We start from the raw sequence: 27,556 nt of genomic DNA, 5'->3' as shown, positions 1-27,556 counted from the left end.
ATGAAAATTTCTTCTGTTTTGTTGTTGTTGTTATTAGCGCTGTCAGATTTCCACTGGATCTTCTTCAGTGATGTGTTGAAGCACTGTGTCTCTCTTTGGGTCCTGCGATCTGTCAGGTCCCTCGGGCCAGCACAAGCGATGGAGGCGCTAGCAAATGGATAAATGACACTGCTTTACTATAATATGTGAAAAATCCTCCTTCAATTAACATTCGAAAATGCTTTCCTCATCTTTTTTAAATCATAGAACACACATAAATGTTTTACAGTGTGTTGCCAATTGTGGACTAAGCCTACCTGTCTCAGAGTTCCTTTGGTGGTGATTAGCTTGTACAACGCCCAGCCTGGCACCAGCAAGATGGAGGAGAGAGCCATCATCCAGCCCATTACGTGGGCCCAGGTGGGGAATAGGTACCTGCGGTTGAATGTCAGTGGCTTGTACTCAACTAGGAAATACACAAAAGAGCCCTGGAAAAAAAGGACAACATGGATTCATGTTACACAACTAAAGGGTGATTTGTTTTGTGGATGCTAATAAAAATAATAACAATACAGGTAGTCCTGCTACGAACGAGATCCGTTACCACGGTGGCGACGTAACCCGAATGTACGCGTAAGTTAGAACTAACCCTTTAAGTACCCCTAAATATCCCCTATATCTCAAAATAACTATCCAAAAACATATATGTCATATCAATAAAATAAAGTAAAAAAAATAAGTACTGTGATGTACGTTGTGTTAAATGTTGTTACAAATGTTGTTATATTCAATGACTATTTGGGCTTTAATGGCGTGTGAGTCACCTTGCTTTAAGAAAAGGGTGCTCTAGAAGGAGTAGGGAGGTGTGAGATGGGGGGAAATCATGGCCGCTCGGGTCGCCAGCGTCACCTCTCTCAATGCGAGCCCGCCGTCTGAACTAAAAAAAACGGATTTGGACTTGCAAGAAGATCGGCGCTAAGGGAGACGCAGCAGCATGAGAATGAGGAAGCGGCAGATCTCCCGGCCTAAAGGAACTGCAGGACGGCAGTGAGGCTGCTGGGGGAAAACGGTGATCCTGACATGAAGAACGGCATCAGGAACTAGGTACTGCTACTTTATACGACTAAAAAAAAAAACATGACTGGAGACAAAAATAGCGGACGAGTCGGGTATGTCGTAACCCAGGGAATACCTGTACTGCTGCTAATAATAATATATTTCATTTCAAAGCACCTGTCAAAACACCCGAGGACACTGTAAGAAAAATGCAAATTAGACAAAGCACAATGAAAATAACTTAACACTAAGAAGTCATACAACAAAACAAAACTGAAATTCTTAGGTGGTTGTCACTTTGTGGGGTATGTAGAACGCTGATTTCATTCAATGTCTCAAAGAAACAGGAGATCTCTCAAGATATCCATTCAAGTGAGAAATATATGTAATATCTCAAGCGCTTCTCCTCTGCTTGATGCAGTGGATCAGGTCCAGTGGGTCCTGATCATGCATTTGATCCGTCAACCCGCATGCGTTGAAATTGCAGGGTTGGGAAGAAAAAAAAAATATTTTGACTACAGCTTGGGAGAACATTTATTTTCCAGCAAGACAGTGATTCAAAGCATACTGCAAAATTTACACAGGAAAGGTTCAGAAAGAACCAGGTAAATGTTCCAGAGTGGCCAAGTCAAAGCCCAGACGTCAGTCCTATAGAGAATTTGTGGCTGGACTTGTAAGGAGCTGTTCATGCCGGATACCAACGCAACATGACAGAGTTTGAACAGTTTTGCAAGAAGAATGGAGCCAAATTGCAGTGGGCAGGTGTACAAGACTGATTGAGACTTATCCACACAGACTCACTGATGGGATTGCAGCCAAAGGTGAATCTACGAAATACATACTTGAATATTTTTGCAAACGATTGTTTTCATTGATATATTTTTATTTCATTGACATTACTCTGTAGAAATCCGTTTTCACTTTGGCATTAAAAAAAAATTCCAATACATTTTTGTGACAGAAATGCCAAATTCTTTAAACCATGAAAGATTTATAAATGCAAAAAAGGGGAAAAAGATCCAAAGGGGTGAATCTATATGATATATTCTGTATTCACCTAACTAGAATCACACTTACCAGTGAAACAAATGGAGTCAGGAAGCGCCAGCAGATTTTAAAGTACGCATTTGCACGCTTTCCTGTCATGTCAGCTATGATGCCGCACAGTCGCTCTGCACCTTAATTCATGGAGAAACTCAGTTAATACAACAGTACATGATAGCTTCTGCCAATGCTAGAACTTCTATAAAAACTTTCAAGCAGTATATTGTCAGTTTGACAATCAAGGGGAGTTGCTATAGCCAACTATCACTGTTCACTGCTCATATCATGCAAAAAAACAAACTGTTGTAAACAAATCATACTGACAGACATGTCAAATTTATGCCTGTTAAGTAAGTTTGACTCGATCCTTTTTGCCGGTAAGACATTAAGCACCATAAAAATAAGCACATAATCACGGGTAAAAGTGCGCCGGAACAGTCCAGTATGCCTTTCCAGTACAAGATTCGGGGCCAGAACAGTGCTTTCTTCTGGAAAATAAGTGCAACTGTCAAAACGCCATGTTTAAAAAGAAAAAAAAAAAAAACTGCCACACACGCATCTCTAAGAAGAAAACAATCTAAAAACGTTAGATTTACAGCCACAAGCCTAATAAAGTGCATTTCAAATTGCATTTACAATTTGAAATGAGGAAATGAGGGAAAACGAAAAATTAGGAAATGGAGGTTGTAATTAACAGTGTTTTTCCTAACTGTTAATTTGCACGTGATTGAAAAAATACAATTTTGAATGAAAATCAGTTTCTCATGTATGCCTTGTTACAGTGAGTGTAATGCAGTAGTGTAATGCATGTGTAAAACCTGTTGTGTTTTATTATGTAGATTATTGTGTAGCTGTATTATAGGTATAGCTGTGCCAAAAGCAGTTTTCTTTGCATGTCGGTGGTTTTAGGAGGCTTGCCCCCCCCCAACCATGGCTCCATGGCAACCTTTATGTCATATACATATACGTACATATATACTGTATGTCTATATGCTGCCATAGCAGATTCATGGCGCACTAAGCCTCAGAACTATTTTGAATTTGTCCGTTTTACCCTGAAAACCCCCGTTTACAGACGTCGCGCAACCGCTTTTGTTTCAACCTAGCCATAAAAAGAACGCAAGTAATTATATTTATTATTTAAAATTTCTGTCATTTTTAGCTCAGAATCATTTATTGATGTCTAAATTTTAGTTCAAAAAAAAAAAAAAAAAAAAACGACTGTAAAAAAATTATTCACTCGCATATTTTAAACTTTTAAACGAATTACGTCACAATGAAAAATTTGGCGTCTGTAAAAAAGTCACGGATATGTACCTCATAACTATCGTTTAATTGTATTTTTTTTGTTACTGTCGCATTTTCCCCGATATATTAGATGATAAATAATTGATCCAAACAAAAAAAAAATTGAAAAATAACGCTTAAACGGGTAACTATATGAAAAAGAAAATCTCAACCACTCCTTGTTGTCTGCGATTTCTGCATAGCGACCCTTGTTATACTGTATCACCATGTTTCACCCATAAGATAAAAAAAAAATCCGGCTGTGGCCATTCACAGCTGTGTCTTGACACTCGGTGATACATGCGGCATGGAATTTTTTGGATCGAAACAAGGTAAGTACGTGATAATATCTCGGTAAAAATCGTGGCGTCTTTAATTCTGCTCTCGCGTGTTCTCGCCCCCAATTAAGGTTTTGCTGTTTAAAATTTTTTTTTAAATGCTTTCCTGTTCAAAATTTTTGTTCCCCCAGAAAATTGAGATTTTAAGCTTCCCAATGATGTATCACACATGCATTTTGGACATTTTGAAAGTTGGCCAAATTGAGGGTCTCAGAGCAGAACTTCAAGTCACCTGAGTGTTTTCAGCCATATACATATATATATATATATATATATATATATATATATATATATATATATATATACACTCACTGGCCACTCACTGTTCACTGAACCACTCCATATATATAGCAGTTCTTCGTGGCATAGATTCAACAAGGTGCTGGAAGCATTCCTCAGAGAGTTTGGTCCATATTGACTTGATGGCATCACACAGTTGGTAATTTGAGTGACTTTGAACGTGGCATAGTTGTTGGTGCCAGAAGGGCTGGTCTGAGTATTTCAGAAACTGCTGATCTACTGGATTTTCACGCACAACCATCTCTAGGGTTTACAGAGAATTGTCCGAAAAAGAAAAAATATCCAGTGAGCGGCAGTTCTGTGGGCGGAAATGCCTTGTTGATGTTAGAGGTCAGAGGAGAATAGCCAGATAGAGATCGAGCTGATAGAAAGGCAACAGTGACTCAAATAACCACCCGTTACAACCAAGGTAGGCAGAAGAGCATCTCTGAACGCACAGTACGTTGAACTTTGGGACACATGGGCTACAGCAGCAGAAGACTACGCCGGGTGCCACTCCTTTCAGCTAAGAACAGGAAACTGAGGCTACAATTTGCACAAGCTCTTCGAAATCAGACAATAGAAGATTGGAAAAACGTTGCCTGGTCTGCTGAGTCTTGATTTCTGCTGTGACATTCGGCTGGTAGGGTCAGAATATGGCATCAAAAACATGAAAGCATGTATCCATCCTGCCTTGTATCAACGGTTCAGGCTGGTGGTGGTGGTGTAATGGTGTGGGGAATATTTTCTTGGCACTCTTTGGGCCCCTTGGTACCAATTGAGCATCGTTGGAACGCCACAGCCTACCTGAGTATTGTTGCTAACCATGCCCATCCTTTTATGACCACAATATACCCAACTTCTGATGGCTACTTTCAGCAGGATAATGCGCCATGTCATACAGCTGGAATCATCTCAGACTGGTTTCTTGAACATGACAACGAGTTCACTTTACTCAAATGGCCTCCACAGTCACCAGATCTCAATCCAAAAGAGCATCTTTGGGATGTGGTGGAACGGGAGTATCGCATCATGGATGTGCAGCCGACAAATCTGCACCAACTGTGTGATGTCATCATGTCAATATGGACCAAACTCTCTGACGAATGCTTCCAGCACCTTGTTGAATCTATGCCACGAAGAATTGAGGCAGTTCTGAAGGCAAAAGGGAGTCCAACCTGTTACTAGCATGGTGTACCTCATAAAGTGGCCGTTGAGTGTATATTATATATATAAATATATATATACACAAATATAAACCTACCCAAGATACCACAGAGAAACACCTACCAAAAATCCAGCCAATTGCCAAACTTTCAAACACACAGAGAAAGAGGATACAGGCCCCATTGCAGGCGTAGTAGTCAAAAATCTGGAAGAAGTACATCCCTCCCTAAGGATGACATCGGGGAGAATTACTGCTACTCTTTGGCCAGAATAAGTAAATCACATCATAACTGATTCATTCTTTATCCAGTACACCTGTTCAGCTCATAAAGTGTCCAATGTGAGTATTGTATTTATTTATTATTATACAGGGATCTACAAGCTGTACACTTGACTTCACATTGTTGTAAAGTGCCATTTCTTGATGGGCATACTTGTGTTTGCGAGATACTGTACAGGGGAGGTAAAAATGTATTTTCATCATAATAAGCTAGCACCATGCTATTTTTTAAAAGTTTTAATGTCATAGACAGATTCATAATGAGTATGAGACAATATTCTGACCTCAGTGATCATGACGAGCTGCAAAAAGAAACATGTGAGGCAGAAGAGTAGAAGGAACCATTCCCGCTTGCCTGCCTGACGCATTACTTTGGGAAATATGTCCGAGATGGACGTCATCACCACCTCAATGCAAACAAACTGCAGAGAGAGAGCAAAGCCATAAAATTACTTCGAGCAAAAAGGAGTCTAAAGATGTATGTCTAACCTGTGTATCTAGTCCCAGGAGGATCAGCATGACGAAGAAGCAGACTGACCACACTTGAGGCCACGGCATCATGGCCATTGCCAGGGGGTATGCAATGAATGCCAATCCAAGACCTGCATTCGCAATCCAAGTGCAGCACCATAGTTATAACACAAATCGAGAGTGTCAAACATATTTTTTATTTGCACGACAATGTTGATATATTTTTGACAGTTGTTTTTAACAAATTTTTGGAGTGTGTAATCCACAACCGATCTGTTTTTTTTTTTTGTCTTTCAAATGGGTTTTTGAACTATAGTATACCAGTTTTCTTAAACGAAGTGAAAATATACAATAACACAATATTTAAGGTGTTTTTTTTTTTTTTTTTTTTTTAATAAAAATGAAATGTTTAAATATTGATATTTTAGATATATTATTTTACAAAGGCTATTTCTATTGAAATTTGCAATTAGTATTAACATAGTATCCAGCCATCGATCTGTTTCCACTTTATCCAACGTCGAGTCCCAGTGATGACATATAGTCTCCCCAGCTTAGACAGCTTTGTGAATGCTGAACTTTGACTTATGTAGGGGTTCACCGTACCTGACTCTGCCACCTCTGCGATAGGAACGCCTTGCTCGTGAGCCATGAATCCCAGCACTGAGAAGACAGCAAAGCCAGCAACCATACTAGTACAACTGTTCAATGAGCACAGCCAAAAGCTGTCCCTGGAACACAAAAGCACATCTTTTCTGAGCAAATGGTTCCCACTATTGAGAGGCATTCCCAATTGATATGAACATGTAGCAGATTAGATCAGGTCCTAGTGTAAAGCGCTTTGAGCACCTTAAGGTGGAAAAGCGCTATACAAGTATAACACCATAACACCATAACACCATACTTCATTACCAGAAAAATATTTGAAACAATGGTGCGTTAAGACTTTGTGGACAGAGGCTTGTTGGAAAAGAACTTCTTGTCTATGAAGCCGATTTATCAAAATGCTGTAGCAGTTGAAAGCGAAACCTATTCTCCATCATCAAGATATGGCCTACATCCCAAAATGGTTCTCTGAATTACTTCATTGAACAAAATCAAATGAATTACTTCTTACGTCAGCATGATATATACTGAAGATGGTGTATTAGTACATGATGAAGACACTCATCGAGTGAAAATTTTTTCACTCGGCACAGCGAAATTAATAACAGTGACCCAGGTTTGGTAAAATCATAAAGAAAACAATCTCAGATTAAATAACATTTCAACCATTTTTGAATGGGATTTAATTTCAGAGAGGTTGTGAGTAAGGCTACGTTCATACTGCAGGTCTTAATGCACAAATCCGATTTTTTGTCATATCTGTTTTTTTGGCATGCCCGTTCAGACTGCCTTTGTCCATTGAGACCATTCAAGTAATACGCGAGCGCACTAATTCGCAGTCCGACACCCGCTGAGCAAGAAGACCCGCATGCGCAGAAGCATCAAAACAAATGACTACACATGCTGGCTGTCATCTGTCATTTTAGGGCGATCATATTTTGATTTCCAAAAAAAAGGACACAAATAACAGACATAAATAATCCCGGTTTAGGTTTAGATTCAAGGTTTCTGTGGATCAGTAGCATGCACGCACTGTCCGTGCATGTCACACACACACATACGGGCAGTTTGCCCCGACTCTCGGCCGTGTAACCAATCTTCAAATATTGCTCATATACTGTAGAGCAGAGAGACAACCGATCATTTTCAGGCTTATCCTCAACCCATTTTAATTTATTTATAACTGATGCCAAACCCGACCCTTCCCCAAAAGCCGTGTTCAAGGCAAGCTAGGCATTAACGGACAGCTGCACCGCTACGGTAGCGCGCCGTCTCTCTTGCTGTTTGATAACGTAATTGCTGCATGAATTTGGATTTGGGAGACTTGCCAGTTCAGACAGCTGCGACGTTTTGGAAAAATGTGACCCAGATCGGATTTAAACCACATACGAAAGTGACCCAGATCGGATTTGAAATGGTCCACTTCTATGCGACTTGTCCCGTTCAGAACGTCAAGTTAATGCCTCACTAGAGTCGGAAAAAACACGAAAAAATCGGATTTGTGCATTAAGACCTGCAGTATGAACGTAGCCTAAATCTGGTTGCCTGTGAATCTTGGGTTTCCACAAATGTGAGAGAAAAAATACACTGGCACTTCAATTTTACGCAACAACCTCAGCAACCAGCATGTTACTGAGGCTGGACAATCACTAAATTTATCACGAAAACTAGAGTTGTCTGATATTATCGGGTAGCCGAAACTATTGGCATTTTAAAATGATATTGGATAATATTGACATCGTTTTTTCATGATTGGTTTTGGGCCAATAAGCATTAGGCAGTGCTGACATGTCCATTAATTATCTACCTGTGTTTCTGGTGTTCTGACACCCCCTGCTGCCGTAATCAGTTTTGAAAGGTTCCAGCACTTTCTGCTGACGTAATCAAATGTCAGCACAAAATCAATGTGAATAGAGAGAGCCAAATGGACAGTCGAATGGAAGTCTCACCACGTTGTTTGTGTCTTATACAAGCATCGCTTGTAAGTTATCTTCTTCCTTTGTTTTATATTCATGAGCATTGTGCAGTATATTAGAGATGTGTAAAGGCCCCATTTTGTTTTGTTTGCATTTGTGGTAAAATGTGGTTACATTATTACACACAATGTTTTGTTTTTAGTTTTACAGCAAAAAGTATCAGTGCTCTTGTCAAGAGAAAGGTGACCACAGTAAAGTCAATTCAACTTTACTCCTGCATCTGACTTCTCTTTAGAGCCTGTTTTGTTCACGATCTGTCGATTTGTGTACCCAAACATATTGAGGACAGAATAAGTGCCTTACAGTGCCTTGCAAAAGTATTCGGCCCCCTTGAATCTTGCAACCTTTCGCCACATTTCAGGCTTCAAACATAAAGATATGAAATTTAATTTTTTTTTGTCAAGAATCAACAACAAGTGGGACACAATCGTGAAGTGGAACAACATTTATTGGATAATTTAAACTTTTTTAACAAATAAAAAACTGAAAAGTGGGGCGTGCAATATTATTCGGCCCCTTTACTTTCAGTGCAGCAAACTCACTCCAGAAGTTCAGTGAGGATCTCTGAATGATCCAGTGTTGTCCTAAATGACCGATGATGATAAATAGAATCCACCTGTGTGTAATCAAGTCTCCGTATAAATGCACCTGCTCTGTGATAGTCTCAGGGTTCTGTTTAAAGTGCAGAGAGCATTATGAAAACCAAGGAACACACCAGGCAGGTCCGAGATACTGTTGTGGAGAAGTTTAAAGCCGGATTTGGATACAAAAAGATTTCCCAAGCTTTAAACATCTCAAGGAGCACTGTGCAAGCCATCATATTGAAATGGAAGGAGCATCAGACCACTGCAAATCTACCAAGACCCGGCCGTCCTTCCAAACTTTCTTCTCAAACAAGGAGAAAACTGATCAGAGATGCAGCCAAGAGGCCCATGATCACTCTGGATGAACTGCAGAGATCTACAGCTGAGGTGGGAGAGTCTGTCCATAGGACAACAATCAGTCGTACACTGCACAAATCTGGCCTTTATGGAAGAGTGGCAAGAAGAAAGCCATTTCTCAAAGATATCCATAAAAAGTCTCGTTTAAAGTTTGCCACAAGCCACCTGGGAGACACACCAAACATGTGGAAGAAGGCGCTCTGGTCAGATGAAACCAAAATTGAACTTTTTGGCCACAATGCAAAACGATATGTTTGGCGTAAAAGCAACACAGCTCATCACCCTGAACACACCATCCCCACTGTCAAACATGGTGGTGGCAGCATCATGGTTTGGGCTTGCTTTTCTTCAGCAGGGACAGGGAAGATGATTAAAATTGACGGGAAGATGGATGCAGCCAAATACAGGAACATTCTGGAAGAAAACCTGTTGGTATCTGCACAAGAGCTGAGACTGGGACGGAGCTTTATCTTCCAACAGGACAATGATCCAAAACATAAAGCCAAATCTACAATGGAATGGTTCAAAAATAAACGTATCCGGGTGTTAGAATGGCCAAGTCAAAGTCCAGACCTGAATCCAATCGAGAATCTGTGGAAAGAGCTGAAGACTGCTGTTCACAAACACTCTCCATCCAACCTCACTGAGCTCGAGCTGTTTTGCAAGGAAGAATGGGCAAGAATGTCAGTCTCTCGATGTGCAAAACTGATAGAAACATACCCCAAGCGACTTGCAGCTGTAATTGGAGCAAAAGGTGGCGCTACAAAGTATTAACGCAAGGGGGCCGAATAATATTGCACGCCCCACTTTTCAGTTTTTTATTTGTTAAAAAAGTTTAAATTATCCAATAAATTTTGTTCCACTTCACGATTGTGTCCCACTTGTTGTTGATTCTTGACAAAAAATTAGAATTTTATATCTTTATGTTTGAAGCCTGAAACGTGGCGAAAGGTTGCAAGGTTCAAGGGGGCCGAATACTTTTGCAAGGCACTGTATATTCACTTTGTACTTGCATTTGAACTTGATCCAAAAAAATAATGTTTTTTCCATAACTTTAGTTGAAGTTGTTCTCTTATTTTTCACAGAATGTTCATTTCAGAAAACCTTGAAGCTGTTACATATACAGTATATCTATTTTTTGCTTTCTTTGTTTATTTTCCCTTCAGGCATGACCAATCCAACAACATACAGCATTTATATGTGTTTACAATTAATTCAACCCGAAAAGAAAAGGCCAGACGGGAGAAGCTGAAGCTTATTGAGACCCGCCCCCAGTATACCATAGGACGCAGAAAATACCGTGACATCCAGATTGCGTAGTACAAAATTTTTTTTTTTTTTAGATTTATTTTATTTAACCATCCCCCTTGATTGTTCATTTTCCCAATAGTCCATGTCGATCGTGTCCATGTGCTCGTTATGTTGTTTAGATCCAGTAGATTAGTTCATAATTCAGTGGTTAGTTTATTCAGTTGATTCGATCCAGGCAGGCGCGCTGTCCAGGTTTTGGCCACATTGTAAGATCTTGGCCAGGGCACTCAGTGGCCAATTGACCAGCTCCATGTCGTTAAGATTATCTGTCCTTGTGATGTCTGGATGATTTCTGTTTGTTTTGAGTACACTTGGTTTTGCTTACAAGTTAGAATTGCCACCCAGACATTATTTACCTTTTGTACAATTCGTGTTATGACCTTGCATGTCTGTCGAAGCTTTGTTTCCAAATTTCCCGACCAGATGCCTTATCTCAGTGTCCTTCACTGGATGCAAACATGGAGTGCAGAGCCCTTTGCTGCATGTTATTGTAGTGTACCTGTGGAATGTTCTCCGCTAACTTAGGAGCGATTGTAACAAAAAATTCATTAAAATTATTTGCAATGACATCTGTATTAGTTATCTTCAAGTCATTAGCATAAAAATAATCTGGATACGCTTGTTCAAGACATTAGTAAAGATATTGTCTCATAGGGTCGCAGTGTGCGTCGTAATTCTAGTCGGCTGTGTTTTCAGTGGATGCAGCCCTAATGTATACATAGTACTAGTAAAATCCTCAATATGTAAATTCTTGTGAGGATTTAACTGATTCATTTTCGACAGAGGTTTTCCTACACATTCAGTGAAAAGTTCAACATGGAAGGTTAAATCCTTGATGTGTTCAAATTTCTTATAGAGACTACTGCCGTTGAAATGAATTAATGAAAGCTTGCCGTCCAATTTAGAAGAGCTGTTAAATTGATCGTCACTGTAGTATATTTGCACTCCTCCGGTCTGTTGACGCAAGATTAGTTTTCATAAGCTGCCAGATCTTCGACTTTTCTGGTCTTTTGTTTTGATGAGAATTCTGCAATCTGCGGTCCATGTACTCTCAATTTTTCCAGCTTTCTTCAGTTGACGTGCCTTTCTTGCTATTTCAGCGTTGCGGCGAGTTAGATTCTCGTTGAAGAAGATGTTAGATCCTTTCAGGAGACGACCTTGCTTGAGGAGCGCAATCTTGTTTTTTCAATCAGTAAGCTTCATCAGTATCATTGGCGGTTTATTCCCTCGTGAAGCTAGCGGAAAGCATTGTTGAATGAATTGCTGTTCCGCTCTTATTCCCAATTCTTGTAACTTGTCAGTCACCTGTTTTTCCACCGTTTCGTAGTTTGCTTCATGGTCACCCTGAGCAACTTGCGAGCGTGTTTTCACTTTGATACCGGTGATGAGGAAATCGTTTGCACGTCCACTTTGATCCAGATCCTCTGCCAAAGCTTCCAGTTTTTTGATACGATCATCTCTCTCTTTCATCATCTTCTTCAGTTGCTTATTTTCAGGCCGAAGCAGTTGGATTTCCTTCAAGATGTCTTGATTCTGCTTCATGAGGTTCCGATTTTGGACCGCGAATTCAGCCATAATTTTCTCTAATTTTTTCTCAAATTTTTGCATAGAAGATTTTAAATCTTGCTTGTCTTCAAAGTTGTCACCTTTTCTCGTTGTAGTAGGCATATTTGGAAAGTTTCCTTCAAGCTGGCGCCTGAGTTATCACAGACAGATAACGGAGCTCAGGAAAATGCGTCCTTCGTCCTGGAGTGTCAGTATGTGATTCAAATTCATTATAAATGTATCCAGTGGGGCATCACAATACAACAAACCATAATATGTTAAGTTCATGACCACAAATATCGGTATGGGATTTTGAGAGTTGGACAATATCGGGAAATCGGTTATCAGTTGAAAAGTAATTGTCAGACAACTCTAACCAAAACTCAGGACATATAGAGGAAAAAATGTAATTACCAATAGCCTATCTGGTTGATTGTGCAAACCTGGGGGTGTGATCAAGGGTGTCTGCTGTCTTTTAAAGCTTGCCTCGCTCTCAACTCTTACTGCTCCTAGAGAGCACTGTTCCGCTTTGTAAATCTTATGAATTAATATTGGTCTGGAATTGGTTGTTATACAGTTTGTAAACAATAGGAAAGGCGAAAATATTTGATGATACAACGTGGATTGTCTGTGTAGCAGCTTAAATAATGGTTTAGTTTAATTATTCATGTTCATGGCCTTTCAATTGGATTATTTTTCTTTGCTCACTCTCTCATTTGCTGTTTTGTTTGCGTTTGTAATGCGAGTAGCGCAACAAGTCGTGAGTTGCACCGTGTGCAAAATGTTGCTAACTATCTTTGCTTTGGCGAAGAGATTAAAATACAATGCTGCAGTATCGTTTGACGTTCTTATTGAATTATTTGAACTTTGTGGAAGTCTTGATTCGTAATGGATAAACAAGATCATGGAAAATTGACAATAAGAATGGATGTGAATGCTGTAGGCAAGCTCAAAAGCTCGCATGAAATGGCGCATCAAAAAATTAATGGAAGATGAAGCAAATGTTGACATTGTAAAAAATGAACTTCATGTAAAATTTTGTGTAATGCAAAAAGAGGTTTTGGACATTAATTAAAGTTTTAAGAAATTAATGACTAAAGAGGAGCTTGTTGATGACGAAAATTGGTTTTGTCCCAAAAAACAAGTTAATGGATGACTTCTTTTGGAAATGTGAAGAGTGGATGGATCAAGTTCGCCAACATGCTTCATCCAAATGAAAAATGTAACCAACAATTGCCCTCAGATTGTAAGCCCACATCAACAAAATTGACAAGTAGCAGTCAAAGTAGATCATAATCTGCATCCGCTTCATGGGAATATAATGGAGGTTAACTCAAACAAAACTGATCCCACAAAGCAGAAACCAAAATCACAAAACACTGTGGCGTTCAAACCGAAGAAAGTGTTCACGACAGTCGTAGTGGCACCGACGACGGAAAATGACAAACCAGCTGAATTAAAAGTGCAGCCTGTCCAAGTGGATGCCAGTGGCAAACCATGTGCATTTTGTGACGGAGAGCAACGCAGCATCACGGTCTGCAAAAAGTTCAACAGCAAGTCACACAAAGACAAAATTGACTTTTTGAGAAACAAAGGGTTGTGTTTTGTGTGCTTGAAGGATGGTAAGAGTAGCAGCTGCAAACAAAAGCTTCAATGCCAAGAGTGCTCAAAACAGTAATCCACAGCGCTACACATTGTCAATAAAGACTAAAGAGAGGAACCTACAAAAGACAACTGTGAGCAACAATCTATTTCAAGCGCCCCCGTACAATCAACTGAAACCTGTGGTTCAAAAAATTTTTACGTGAATGATTGTCTCAAATCAACTTCTGATGAAGACAAAGGCATTAACCTATGTGCCAAGTTGAGGAATATGCTGGCAAAAGGAGGATTTCGACTCACAAAGTGGTTGAGCAACAGCCGGAAGGTTCTTTTTTCAGTATAGTTGTGTTTGTCTTCATTCAGTGTTCAATTAAAAATGTGATATCCACAGAATTCAAACTGTCATCATATTGGTAATTATAAAAAATAATAATAATAAATAACAGAATAACACAGCAGCAATTTACAGTAGGTGATGCAATGGCTTGACTGTACTTTACTTGATTATATATAGCAATAACAGTTGTCAGCTTTCATTGTGTTGATATGTTTCTATGCATCACATACTTGTAGCAATTATTGTTTTGGGTGTTGTAGCTGCCCAGTACGGCTAGTGTCCCCGTACCGATGCTGTATGAGAAAAAAATCTGTGACCCGGCGTCCATCCACACCTGTAAGAAATACACCCCCTGCTTTTTAGTACATTGCCGGACGTATATGAGAGTAAAATTGTGATACAAAACAGCCCTACTTGAGGGTCACTTAGTCGCGACAGCTCAGGCAAAAGATAAAACTCCACTCCTTGTCTTGCTCCAGGAAGAGTGAGTCCTCGGATCAATAGAATGAGCAGCATCACGTAAGGGAATGTGGCAGTGAAATACACCACCTGGATGACAGGAGCATCATAAGGCATGTGATTTAAATTGGTTTGAATATGGTACATATATAGTGAATATATAGGCTCCAGTTTGATAGATTTCACCTTTCCAGTTGATTTAACTCCTTTCCAGACACAAAAGTAACAAAGGACCCACATAGTCAGAAGGCACAAAAGCACCTCCCACCTGATGCTGCCAATTTCCTCAATGCCTTCTGAGATTTTCAACACTCGACGTCTGGACAGGGTAAAACGACATTTATTATGTCACTTACAATGTTTCAAATGTTATTTTAATGTAGAATGTTTCAAATATCAAATATTTTACTGTAAAATCTTCCTTACTCCCAGAATTCAATTGTTGAAGAGGTTCCTTTGGTGTGGTTGGTGTGATTCCTCAATGTAGTCATGACACAATCCGCTAACAAGAATGACAAAAGACATACATTTTTGTTACTACCTTAAGTTGTAGCAATGTGCACCTTCCTTGAGGCTATATATTAGGGGTGTAACGGTACACAAAAATCTCGGTTCGGTACGTACCTTGGTTTTGAGGTCACGGTTCGATTCATTTTCGGTACATTAAGAAAACAAAATGCAAAATATAAATGTGGTAGTTGTTTATTACATACTTTTGTGCTTTCAACAATAGGAACATTAGCCTATACAAAGCTAGAATTCTGCTCAAAAAGTAGCGGGTATTCAAAGATAATCCAACAACAATTTGCTTTTCAGACCCCACGTATTAGTCAGCTTTCTTTCTGAAAGAAAGACGAAAAAAGAAGTCCTGTGCTAAAGAGAAAAGCAATCCCAATGACAAAGATTTTAACATGTATTTTACAAATGAAACGCCTCAAGCAAACATTTTTTTTTCTTATGAATGGTTTTCAAAAGCTTTATTGGTGGATTTTCTCAAGCTAAAGCGCCACACAGAAATTAATAAATTTAATTGTGTAAGCAGGATATGTGTATTATTCTTATTATTTAATTACAGGTGTTTTAGCTCAATTCAATTTATTTTATTTAGATGGGCTATTATTTATTTTATTATGTGTTTATATTTTACAAATGTGATGTACTATTCATTTATATTGTATATTATATGTTGTATAACTTTAGTTCCTATGTGAATATTAGTTCCTGCTTGTTTTGTTGTGGTAAGAGGGTTTTGTATTGAACACGGGGCCGTGTTCGTTATTATTATAGCAGAGAAGACAGCAGTAAATCAACAAAGACAAGTCAACTGTGCCCCGATCTACCACTCAAGAGATCTGATGGACTCAAAAAGTGGGTTACGACTGCATATTAGTTTGAAAATCGACCGGATCCACCGTATTTTTACACGAGTGACTTCGGGTGTGCCCGATCCTAGCTAGTAGTATTGACGCAGGAGGGCCGCGTCTCGCGTCAAGTAATAAACTCTGCCGTTCTTTTCTCGTACGTCGCGTTGAGCCGCTTCTGGGATGCATCTAACACGCGGCCGCACTGCGACTGGTGTGCATTGGCTGATTGACTCTAACGCCCGCGTCTCACTGCGTTCTCGTGGCGGCCACGTTGTCGCGCCGTTGACGTTTCTGGGTTATACTGTCCTACCGTGTTGGTCCTCATTATAGTAGAGAAGACGGAGTAAATATAACCTACACAAAGAAACTATAACTCGATCGACTCACAGCCTCGAAAAGTAAGGGTTATATCACGCCAGAAACTCGTTCGGTACGCGTCCGTTCCGAACCGAGCACCACGTACCGTAACAGTTCAATACTATTACATGTACCGTTACACCCTTACTATGCATATATATATATATATATATACAGTGCCTTGCAAAAGTATTCGGCCCCCTTGAATCTTGCAACCTTTCGCCACATTTCAGGCTTCAAACATAAAGATATGAAATTTAATTTTTTTGTCAAGAATCAACAACAAGTGGGACACAATCGTGAAGTGGAACAACATTTATTGGATAATTTAAACTTTTTTAACAAATAAAAAACTGAAAAGTGGGGCGTGCAATATTATTCAGCCCCTTTACTTTCAGTGCAGCAAACTCACTCCAGAAGTTCAGTGAGGATCTCTGAACGATCCAATGTTGTCCTAAATGACCGATGATGATAAATAGAATCCACCTGTGTGTAATCAAGTCTCTGTATAAATGCACCTGCTCTGTGATAGTCTCAGGGTTCTGTTTAAAGTGCAGAGAGCATTATGAAAACCAAGGAACACACCAGGCAGGTCCGAGATACTGTTGTGGAGAAGTCTAAAGCCGGATTTGGATACAAAAAGATTTCCCAAGCTTTAAACATCTCAAGGAGCACTGTGCAAGCCATCATATTGAAATGGAAGGAGCATCAGACCACTGCAAATCTACCAAGACCCGGCCATCCTTCCAAACTTTCTTCTCAAACAAGGAGAAAACTGATCAGAGATGCAGCCAAGAGGGCCATGATCACGCTGGATGAACTGCAGAGATCTACAGCTGAGGTGGGAGAGTCTGTCCATAGGACAACAATCAGTCGTACACTGCACAAATCTGGCCTTTATGGAAGAGTGGCAAGAAAAAAGCCATTTCTCAAAGATATCCATAAAAAGTCTCGTTTAAAGTTTGCCACAAGCCACCTGGGAGACACACCAAACATGTGGAAGAAGGTGCTCTGGTCAAATGAAACCAAAATTGAACTTTTTGGCCACAATGCAAAACGATATGTTTGGCGTAAAAGCAACACAGCTCATCACCCTGAACACACCATCCCCACTGTCAAACATGGTGGTGGCAGCATCATGTTTGGGCCTGCTTTTCTTCAGCAGGGACAGGGAAGATGGTTAAAATTGACGGGAAGATGGATGCAGCCAAATACAGGAAGATTCTGGAAGAAAACCTGTTGGTATCTGCACAAGACCTGAGACTGGGACGGAGATTTATCTTCCAACAGGACAATGATCCAAAACATAAAGCCAAATCTACAATGGAATGGTTCAAAAATAAACGTATCCAGGTGTTAGAATGGCCAAGTCAAAGTCCAGACCTGAATCCAATCGAGAATCTGTGGAAAGAGCTGAAGACTGCTGTTCACAAACACTCTCCATCCAACCTCACTGAGCTCGAGCTGTTTTGCAAGGAAGAATGGGCAAGAATGTCAGTCTCTCGATGTGCAAAACTGATAGAAACATACCCCAAGCGACTTGCAGCTGTAATTGGAGCAAAAGGTGGCGCTACAAAGTATTAACGCAAGGGGGCCGAATAATATTGCACGCCCCACTTTTCAGTTTTTTATTTGTTAAAAAAGTTTAAATTATCCAATAAATTTTGTTCCACTTCACGATTGTGTCCCACTTGTTGTTGATTCTTGACAAAAAATAAAAATTTTATATCTTTAGGTTTGAAGCCTGAAACGTGGCGAAAGGTTGCAAGGTTCAAGGGAGCCGAATACTTTTGCAAGGCACTGTATATATATATATATATATATATATATATATATATATATATATATATATATATATATATATATATATTAGTTTATTTATTAGCGGTGTGCCAAAAAAGATGCATCGAGATTCGACACATGACGATTCGATTACGATTCATAAATGTTCAGAAATGATGATTTTCCCTAATAACTTGTATAATAATAATAATGACAGCCGCTAGTGGCGGAACGAAATTTAAGACACGTCTGCCGCCTGGACACATTTAACGGACGCACACAACGTTATGATGGATGCAGCTGAAGTTACTCAGCGAGAAATTTTCCCCTGTTCAAAAGACTCAAAAATAAAATTGTGTATGAGACAGACAGGAACCCGACGGTTGCGCTTTAGGTCCTCTTCTGTGCGCAAGTTATTTTTTAGAGCAAGAGGGGAAGAGAGATAGTTTGTTGCTCCTTGTCTTTCAGTCGTCCAGCAGTAGGTTCAAGTTGTGTTAATTGGAAAAAGTTCCTAGTGTTTTGCTAAGTCCTGTGTCCGTCTATCAGAGGTCAGTACACAAACCCTTTTGTACTGTTTAGCTTTTATTGTTGTTATTTTTTAGATATTACAAGTAAAGATACACGATAATATCGGTCGCCGATAATTATCGGCCGATAATGGCAATTATGACGTCACACAGATAATCCAGATAATAAAAAAATTCAACCGATAATGCAATCCGATAATTATATACTTGATTTAGCCTCCAAATGTGCCCAACCGAAGAATTCAGCACGCCGCCTCCTCAACCCCTCCCCTCTCTGAAGCCCCTGAGGGAGGTGGGGTTGAGGAGGCGGAGTTACACGACAAGAAATAGTTGAATATTATGGCGGCTGTTACTAAAAAAACGACGCTCTCGCCATCTGCGAATCATGTACCGCAGAAGTTCCACGAAGCCGAAAGAAAGCGTCCTCATTCAAAACTACTAACCCAGCATCCATTTCAAACTGCATCACAAAGATTTTTGGAACGAATACGAGGCTGCTGCTAGCGGGAATGCTAATTTAAAGCTATTGTAAACACAAGCTAAACTACGGGGCTTGTGACAATACAGAGTCGGGTTGTTTAGGAAAGCAGCCCAAGGCGGGTGGTAAACTCTCATCTAAGGCTAAACACCAGCACGACTGGAGACCGATATTCTGCAAGTAGCCGTCTTCCGACGGAGCCCGCCGCTCTGGCCGGTCCGGCAGGCCGCCGCCGCCTCGCCGTTGACGGGGCGGGCAGAGCCCGGTTCCCCGGCTTCAGGACCTCCGGCGAACACCCCGGTTTCTCGAGCGTTCCCCGACGGCGTGCGAGCAGAGCCAGGCCCCGAATACGCCGCGGCGAACCGGCCGGTGCGGGCGGATTACCTTGTACGAACGTAGCCGCCGCCGCCGAGACGAGACACGATTTTTTAAAAACCGAAATGACCAGACAGCCAAAGCCCTGGATGAAAAAATAATGCAGTTTATACGACCACCATTCTTCATGAAAAACACGCCAATCGCATTTTCACCACCATTTGGAAAAGTGATGTCCAGTAAGCAAGCTTATGACGGCACAGTGGTTAGATGACAATTTAAACATGGAGAAAACGAAGTCAGCCAGTCAATAATGCATTCAGTATGTAAAATGACGAGCGGTCAGATGACTTTGTAACGCTGCCTTTATTTTCGGCTTAACAAAACTCAGGCACAAAACACGCACGCGAATGCGAGCTCCAACTCTGTCCAAATAGTACTGCCGTGTATCAGTTTAGCTGCTGTGAAGCAAATGCCGTGAAAGCCGCAAATGTAAACAAAGCGCTGCAGAATGGGTACATGACATCTCGCTCTTTTGAGTTAATCATTTTCACAGTGTGCAACAAAGCATATAACATTAGCAATCACTTTTCAAATTAATTTAACTTATTTGTCTGCTCAATTACAGTCACAGTAGATAATCAAAACTTATTGGCACTTATTAACACTTATCAATTTAAATATGCACATTCCTGTTATAATGAAATAACAATAATATTCTGTAGCCACAAATATTATTCAAAATCTTTTCTTCTTCCAAGTTTTTTTTTTTTTAAATTTTTTTTTAGGATTAAGTATAATAATGTATTGCTTAAAATAAGGCTGTTAAGATTATTTTCAGCTCGCTATTTTTCTTCCAAGACATCTGAGAGAAATACACTTGAAGCGCTGGCAGATTTACACTTAAAACTGACTAGTTGTAAGGAGGTGTGTTTTGCAGTGTATTAATGTTATATATGTTAGGAATGGCGTACTTTTAAAGGCATTTTTGTGCAACTTAGGTATTTACTCTAAGGAATTGTTGCCAAAAGTTTGCCATTACACAATGTCAGACAATCTGTTATTATTTAGGTGTTGGAATTGAATACTTGTTCATATTTTATGTTGAAAAAAAAAGAGCAATAAATTATATTTTTTCACAGTAATATTTTCTTATGTGTATACTTTAAAATTTTACATAAATCTTTTAATAGAATTATCGGCTTGACATTATCGGTTATCGGTTGGAATGAGGAGGAAATTATCGGTTATCGTTATCGGTTGAAAAATGTATTATCGTGCATCACTAATTACAAGTTAACGCTAACATGTATTTCCATGTCAATTTGCGTGTTGTTTGGTGGTGTACAAAAGTCGCTCCAGATGCAGAAAGTTTAAAACCAGGATTAAGTACAGCGGTAACACTACAAACATGCGAAATAGTACAGAACAAGGGTCGCGTTAACCGGAAATTTTCCGTCGTTGACCGGTTTTTTAAAACGGTGACGGAAAAAACTGAAGTCCGTCAGTCATTTTGACAGGTTGCAATTCACACCCCAGACCACAGGGTGGCATATTAATTAGCTATTGTCTCTCTTAATGCATGACGTCGTTGGCTATTCTGTCAGAATATTGTAGCGTCACCGGGGTCTGGCGGCAGCACCGTGATTGACACATCAACGCGAGGTTCTTATTGGTGCACCCGGTGTGCCAGCGCGTGATCCAATGTCTTCCTTCCCCTTCCGTTTCCGCCTGTTTACCATTGAAGTCAATGGCGGTGGAATCGAAGTTGGAAGGTCTTTATACAAGATCCCGGGAATGTTATTTTGATGTAGGCGGGTGGAGAACCAAGCCAAGGCCTTCATTCTTCGTACCATGTCGATTTCCAAACCATGGGTGCTCGCACTCGTCATACAGGAGGGACGGAAGATGTACAAAACTGACAGCTCCTGCAGTCATGCCCCCGCTGTTATGGAAGGTAATGTGCTCTAAAAATACGAAACCTAAAATCTGGCGCATGAAACGACTTGTTGCCTTTGCTATTGATATTACGATGATGATTGTAATTACGAAGTTTAATTGTTTTTACAACAACTAGCTTCTGCTACTGCTGCTATCCGCCTGTTGCTAATCGTGTTTGAATGCACCGCATAAATCAAGTGTTACAAGTTTTTATTCGTTTGTTTCCAGCTGGGAAACGCTGTTATAAAAGGGAAGACAACTTGACTTGTACGTTGATGGTCATATATCGAACATATATCGTTTACGTTCCACAATGATGATGACAGCTCGACTCCCGGGAGAGGCCGAGAGAGAGGCAGGAATTGTGACAGACGGTGGTTCGCCGAGATCGCCGTGATTCAACTACGAACTTGTGAACGGCAGCATCTTTAAATATATGCTAGTGGAGCTGGAATTACCGAGGACGGGAAAAAAGCACATCTAAATGCCGCCGAGGGCCTCCGTGATGTTGCTATTTGTTCACGAGGCTCCGGAGCTCTGCGGTCTGATATCACATTCTCGTATGCTATTTTTGCAATACTTTTATAAATGTGATTTATTGGCCTGTTTTGGAGTACACCAATCGTTTTAAAAAAACAAGAAATGGAATCATGTCTAAATGTTTTATTGCGATCAATGCCTGCAATAAAAAAAAAAAAAGAATGACATACTGTGTTAACATCATATGTACATAACCTTGTAGCATTTCCTTGTAACAAAACAATCTATGTCAGCCCTTCTGCAATCGGCAAATGTAATATAACTTGTAATTTCACCACATTTTGGTCACTAATGGCCGTAGTATCAATCCATTCCTCACGTTAACACAGGCTGACCGTTGTTAATAATTTTGTCCACGAATGATCAACGAAGTGACACGAACTGCTATCCAATCTCTTCTACGTGTCATCTAGGTCGTGCTGAATCAATTTTTGAAGATTCCATGGGTTGCTCTGGCTTGATTTCGTAGTTTTATCGTCGTCAATACACTGCTAATACACTGCTACTCAACCGGACCGGAAGTGGAAGCAGACATTTTCCTAGATGGCGGCGCCCATATTTCGCTCAGGAAACTTGGCACCAAACGATCACCACAGACTATGTAGTAGTCATTTTATATCTGGTAAGATGCATTTAATATATATTTAGAAGATTTTGGGCTGACAACCACAATTAAGATCATTGTGTGGCATTGGTGATTGGGGTCTATATGGTTGCCTCTTTTTCTTTGGGAGTGGAGTTGTTTTGTTGGTGTTGTTGGCGGTAAGCAGAGTAAAAAGAGGGAGAAAAATACAACTTCAGTGTCTAATTTTTCGCCGCCAAGCAAGTGTTACAAAATTAAAAATGAATGAAAACTACATACTATTGAATATGTCATCATTATCATTTTAAAAATTTCAGTGACTGGTAAAAATAGATTATGACCGGATTTTTATGACCCTGTCAGTCAAAATGACAGACAACGAAAATGTCTAGCGCAACCTCTGGTACAGAAATCTGTGAAAACAAAGTATATTTGATAAAAGAAGTCTTATTTCTTTATTTATTATTAGTATTTTTTTATTATCATTTTTATTTTTTATTATTTTATTTCTGTCTGGTGTGATAGACCCCGGCCTCAAATGATCTTGTGTTTAGGGCCTGTTCTTGTGCTGCCTTCGATGCTGTCTTTTTGTCCGGCCTTTTCCAGCCACTGGTATGTTTTTCCCATGTCAGCTACCCCCTCAATTTGTCGGTGGTACATACCATGCAGGGGCTTGTCCTTCCATGATATCTCCTCAGGGTCCTCCTCCTTACTGAGCTTCTGTTTCCTGAGGCATTCACTGAGCAGGTCATCACTGGGGCCATTTTCATGATGTACTCTTGGAGGGATGTAGTTTCCTCCTGGATAGTGGCTCTGAGGCTCACTCGTCCTCGTCCTCCCTCTTTCCGCTTTGTGTAGAGCCTCAGGATGCTGGACTTAGAGTGAAACCCTCCGTGCATCTGTGCAGCCTGCATCTCTTCCAGTGGCCAGGATACGATGCCAGCAGGGTATCTGATTACTGGTAGGGCATAGCTGTTAATGGCCTGGATCTTATTCTTGCCATTCAGCTGACTCTTGAGGATCTGCCTCACCCTCTGTAAGTATTTGGTTGTGGCAGACCTCCTAGTTGCTTCCTCATGGTTTGCATTCGCCATGGTTTCCGCTATGATGCCTGATAGGAGCTTCCATGTGGTGCTGAGGCAGGTGATAGGCCGGTAGTTGGATGGTACTGTTCCCTTCTGGGGGTCCTTCATGATGAGGACTGTCCGACCTTGGGTTAGCCACTCTGGGTGGGTCCCTGACTTCAGCATCTGGTTCATTTGTGCTGCTAGGCGTTCATGGAGATCTGGCAAGAGGATGTAAAGTGCCGTCCTTTTTTTTTTTAAACTTCCGGGTCATCCTCTTGCCGTTGTGTTGCGTGATTTTGCTGCTGTGCTGTGAGCCGTTTGCTGTTGTGCTACAAGCTCTTTGCTGTCGTGTTGTGGCAGTTGGGATTCGTGCTTTTGCCAATTTGCAATCGCGGTTTAGGAATTGGGGATGGTGTTGTGGCAGTTTACGTTCATGCTACGAGCCATTTGCTGTCGTGTTGTGGCAATTGGGGTTCGTGCTTTTGCCAATTTGCAATCACACTTTAGGAATTGGGGATCGTGTTGTGACAATTTGCATTCGTGCTACGAGCAATTTGCTGTCGTGTTGTTGCAATTGGGGTTCGTGCTGTTGCCAATTTGCAATCGCGCTTTAGGAATTGGGGATCGTCTTGTGGCAGTTTGCATTCGTGCTTTTTTTCTTTTACAAAGCGTTTGTAATTTGGGTTCGTGCTTTTTTTCCATTTGCAGAGTGTTTGGACTTTGCATTTCGCCTGACACCTCTCGGCCACCGTAGAAGTTGCTTTGTTTGTGTGTTGTGCTATGTACAAAAACGCTAAATGAGAAAGTTAAGCTCGCTTTTCATTTAGCATAGCTTGTTCGGAGAGTATTTGTGTCTCATAGAACTTGGGTACAGCGAGTGTAATGCTCTTTTTAAAACACTTAAGCCGACGAAGCTGGAGTTAATACTCATGGTCGCGCCACATTCTTTTTCCTTTGAAGGTGCGCATGAGGGCTTCAGCCAGAGAGGTCGCTGTATTCATTTTTATTTTTTCTATCAGGTATGTGTGGTCTCTTGTCTTTATTTTGTACTATTTGTATTTTTACTAGAGATGCCAATCGATCGGGTCCGATCATGTCATTTTCAAAGTATCGGAATCGGCAAAAAAATATCGGCCATGCCTTTTTTTAATATATACTGTATATATATTTTTTAATCAAATTGTTTTCTAATTGTATTTAACGTTACAGACATAATATGTTACACTCATCCAGAGTCTTTAGTTTAGGCTTAAGGTAGGGTTATCAAATTTATCCCGATAACGGCGGTAATTAATTTATTAAAAAATGTGTCACGTTAAATATTAATGTATGCGCTGGACAACCCTCTCACTCATTGTCGCGCCCAATCTGTAATGACGCCGTTTTACCTACATAAAGAGATAAAAAGCAGCGCAAAATGAGTAGAGTGAATTTTGGCAGCCTTTGGACCCATATTTTAAATGGCTAAAGCCTTGCAATCCCTCTCCCTATGATTAGAAATATCATGGGAAGCAATGTGGGGAAGCGAGGAAGCGAGGTGGCACTTGATCTTTGTCTTAACACCTTAAGTTATTTCTCAACGCAGAGAAGATATATCAATTGGTAGCACGACGCACAGTCATGGGTCCACTTCCCATCATGCATTTGGGATGGCCACAGTATCATTTACTGAAAGCTCAACAAATACACAAGATGGCAATATTTAGTCACAATATACAAAGTCACAAGTCTTTCTATCCGTGGATCCCTCTCACAGAAAGAATGTTAATGTAAATGCCATCTTGAGGATTTATTGTCATAATAAACAAATACAGTACTTATGTACTGTATGTTGAATGTATATATTCGTCCAAGTTTTATTCATTTTTTTCTTAATGCATTGCCAAAATGTATATGATCGGGAAAAATGATCGGGAATGATTGGAAAATTTGTGTTTGTTATATAATGTTTTAGTTTTGAAGCTGTGCGCAGTAAAATGTATATTTGAGTTGTTAACGAGACTGCAGAGAGGCAGGTGTGCATGAGGGCTTCAGCCAGAGAGGTCGCTGTATTCATTTTTATTTTTTCTATTAGATGGCTGTGTGTCAATAAACTCCTTCTGGCTGGCAACAAAGCGACCTCCTCCTGTCATTATTTGTCAACACAACACAACGCAGAAGTTTTATCTAGCCAGGGTTCAGAACGAGACCGGCTACAGACGTAACGTCTCTTTCAACACAAAACTGCTTTCAGCGATGGGCATCGCGTGAGTAAGGCATTTTCGTGCGACGGTTTAACTTTTGAATTGCTTATTTTTGTTGGGACCAGCATTGCTAGAAGACCCAGCTTTCTTCTTTGGGGCCATAATGTGAAAATAAGGAAAAATATATTCATGGCGCACAAACACTATGCACATTGATGGCGGACAAGGCACGGGCGTCATATAGTTGAAACACGGTCAGTCAAGGACATCATAACCCGCTGACTATTATAATGTATTTTGTTTGTTTTAAGCAAGGGATATAGGTTCATTTTCTGAAAAAATGAAAACTGCCACTCATGTAGTGAGCTGGACCTTACCTGTGTTCCAATAGTTGTCACAGGTGCTCCAGGGCAATGTTGCAGTAAAGGAAAACACCAGATAGAGGAGAGCCCAAGACAGAATCATGATGTAGGTCATGCAGTCATACAGCAAGATCAGAAGTCCCCCATAGCCAATACCTGACACATATCACACAATATAGTGCTGTGTATTTAAACCACCCATACATTTGTTACATGTCTTTCTGACTGGTGAATCTTTCTATAAAAGTAATGACACAGCATCACGTTGCCCTATGGACTGACTAAGCCACTCTGAAATACACATTTTTCTTTTGTTGATGGCAGACAGGCTTGTATTCTATGGAATGTTGCACACCTTCAGCCAGTGGACACAGCTTCCTCCAGCATGTGACACTCCCTTCTTGGGTGTGCTGGCCCACGGAGGTCTCCAAGAGGAAGAGTGGAACACCACATGTCACCACGAACACAAGGTATGGCACCAGGAATGCACCTGAATATTGCACTTTTGTTATACAGTGTTACCACTTTTGGAAGAAAAACTGATCCCCAAATTTGCTTACCGCCGCCGTTTTTGTAGCACAAGTACGGAAATCGCCACACATTGCCCAGGCCCACCATATTTCCAGCAACAGCCAGAAGAAACTCCACCTTGCTGCCCCAGTGTCCTCTCTCCTGAAGCGCATGTTGGCCTGAAATTACTCCACGATTCTTCCCTCTCATTCTTAAAGACCTCCAAGTGAATGTAACTTCCCTTGTAGACACACAAATACAAGACAAAGCGCTGTCTGATCAGTTTTACTTGAAGCCAAATTCCCAGTTAAATTCATATCATAAAAAATGCATACAGCTTGAACGCCAGAAAAACCGGTCTCACAGTTCATGCCCAAGCCTACAAAAACGTCAATATTTACACTTCTGCACTCAAAACAGCCTGTTCCAATTTCTATTCTCAAATTATTCACTCTAATTCTTCCAACCCCCGTACCTTATTCTCCACATTCGCAAAACTCACCAAAGCCAAGGACAATATCACTGCCACATTTACAACAGACAAATGCAATAACTTTCTGTCTTCTTTTCATGCAAAAATCCAAACTATACACAGTTCACTTGCATCCACTTCCTTCAGTTCTCTTTCCTCAGATCTTAACAGTCCTCCACTTACATCTCACAGCTTTCCCTCCTTTTCTCCTCTCGCTCCCTCTGACATCTTCAAACTCATCTCAACCATGAATTTCTCCAGCTGCAATCTTGACCCCATACCATCTTCTCTTCTTAAAACCTGTACTCCAACTCTCATTCCTGTTATCATCAACATCATAAACACCTCTCTCACCACTGGCTCAGTCCCCTCCCCACTCAAACTCGCCACCATCACA

The 27,556-nt window shown here is 40.5% G+C and overlaps 1 protein-coding gene across 1 annotated transcript; it reads right to left on the bottom strand.

The window, feature by feature from the left end:
• LOC130917336 (sodium- and chloride-dependent GABA transporter 3-like) lies at nucleotides 1-26,977 on the bottom strand. The gene is made up of 14 exons (XM_057838642.1): nucleotides 26,738-26,977; nucleotides 26,533-26,667; nucleotides 26,193-26,333; nucleotides 15,105-15,180; nucleotides 14,865-14,997; nucleotides 14,634-14,768; nucleotides 14,450-14,553; nucleotides 6,508-6,632; nucleotides 5,920-6,032; nucleotides 5,715-5,852; nucleotides 5,274-5,376; nucleotides 2,113-2,213; nucleotides 297-467; nucleotides 1-147 (listed from the first exon to the last, which is right to left on the bottom strand). The coding sequence occupies exons 1-14, from the start codon at nucleotides 26,895-26,897 to the stop codon at nucleotides 43-45; spliced, it is 1,740 nt and encodes a 579-aa protein (XP_057694625.1). The 5' UTR covers nucleotides 26,898-26,977; the 3' UTR covers nucleotides 1-42.
• Between the last annotated feature and the right edge of the window lie 579 nt (nucleotides 26,978-27,556).

This window comes from Corythoichthys intestinalis, chromosome 6 (assembly GCF_030265065.1).
Source record: "Corythoichthys intestinalis isolate RoL2023-P3 chromosome 6, ASM3026506v1, whole genome shotgun sequence".
Taxonomy (NCBI): Eukaryota; Metazoa; Chordata; class Actinopteri; order Syngnathiformes; family Syngnathidae; genus Corythoichthys; species Corythoichthys intestinalis.
This window is presented reverse-complemented; position numbering and strand designations above follow the sequence as displayed.

What these genes read in the sequence shown, in the direction of transcription:
- LOC130917336 (XM_057838642.1), bottom strand. Translation starts at nt 26,897, where the DNA reads ATGAGAGGGAAGAATCGTGGAGTAATTTCAGGCCAACATGCGCTTCAG. An exon ending in TGACAACTATTGGAACACAG is followed by an intron (nt 15,181 to 26,192) that starts GTAAGGTCCAGC and finishes CATTCTTGTTAG; the next exon opens with CGGATTGTGTCATGACTACA. An exon ending in TCAACAATTGAATTCTGGGA is followed by an intron (nt 14,998 to 15,104) that starts GTAAGGAAGATT and finishes TACCCTGTCCAG; the next exon opens with ACGTCGAGTGTTGAAAATCT.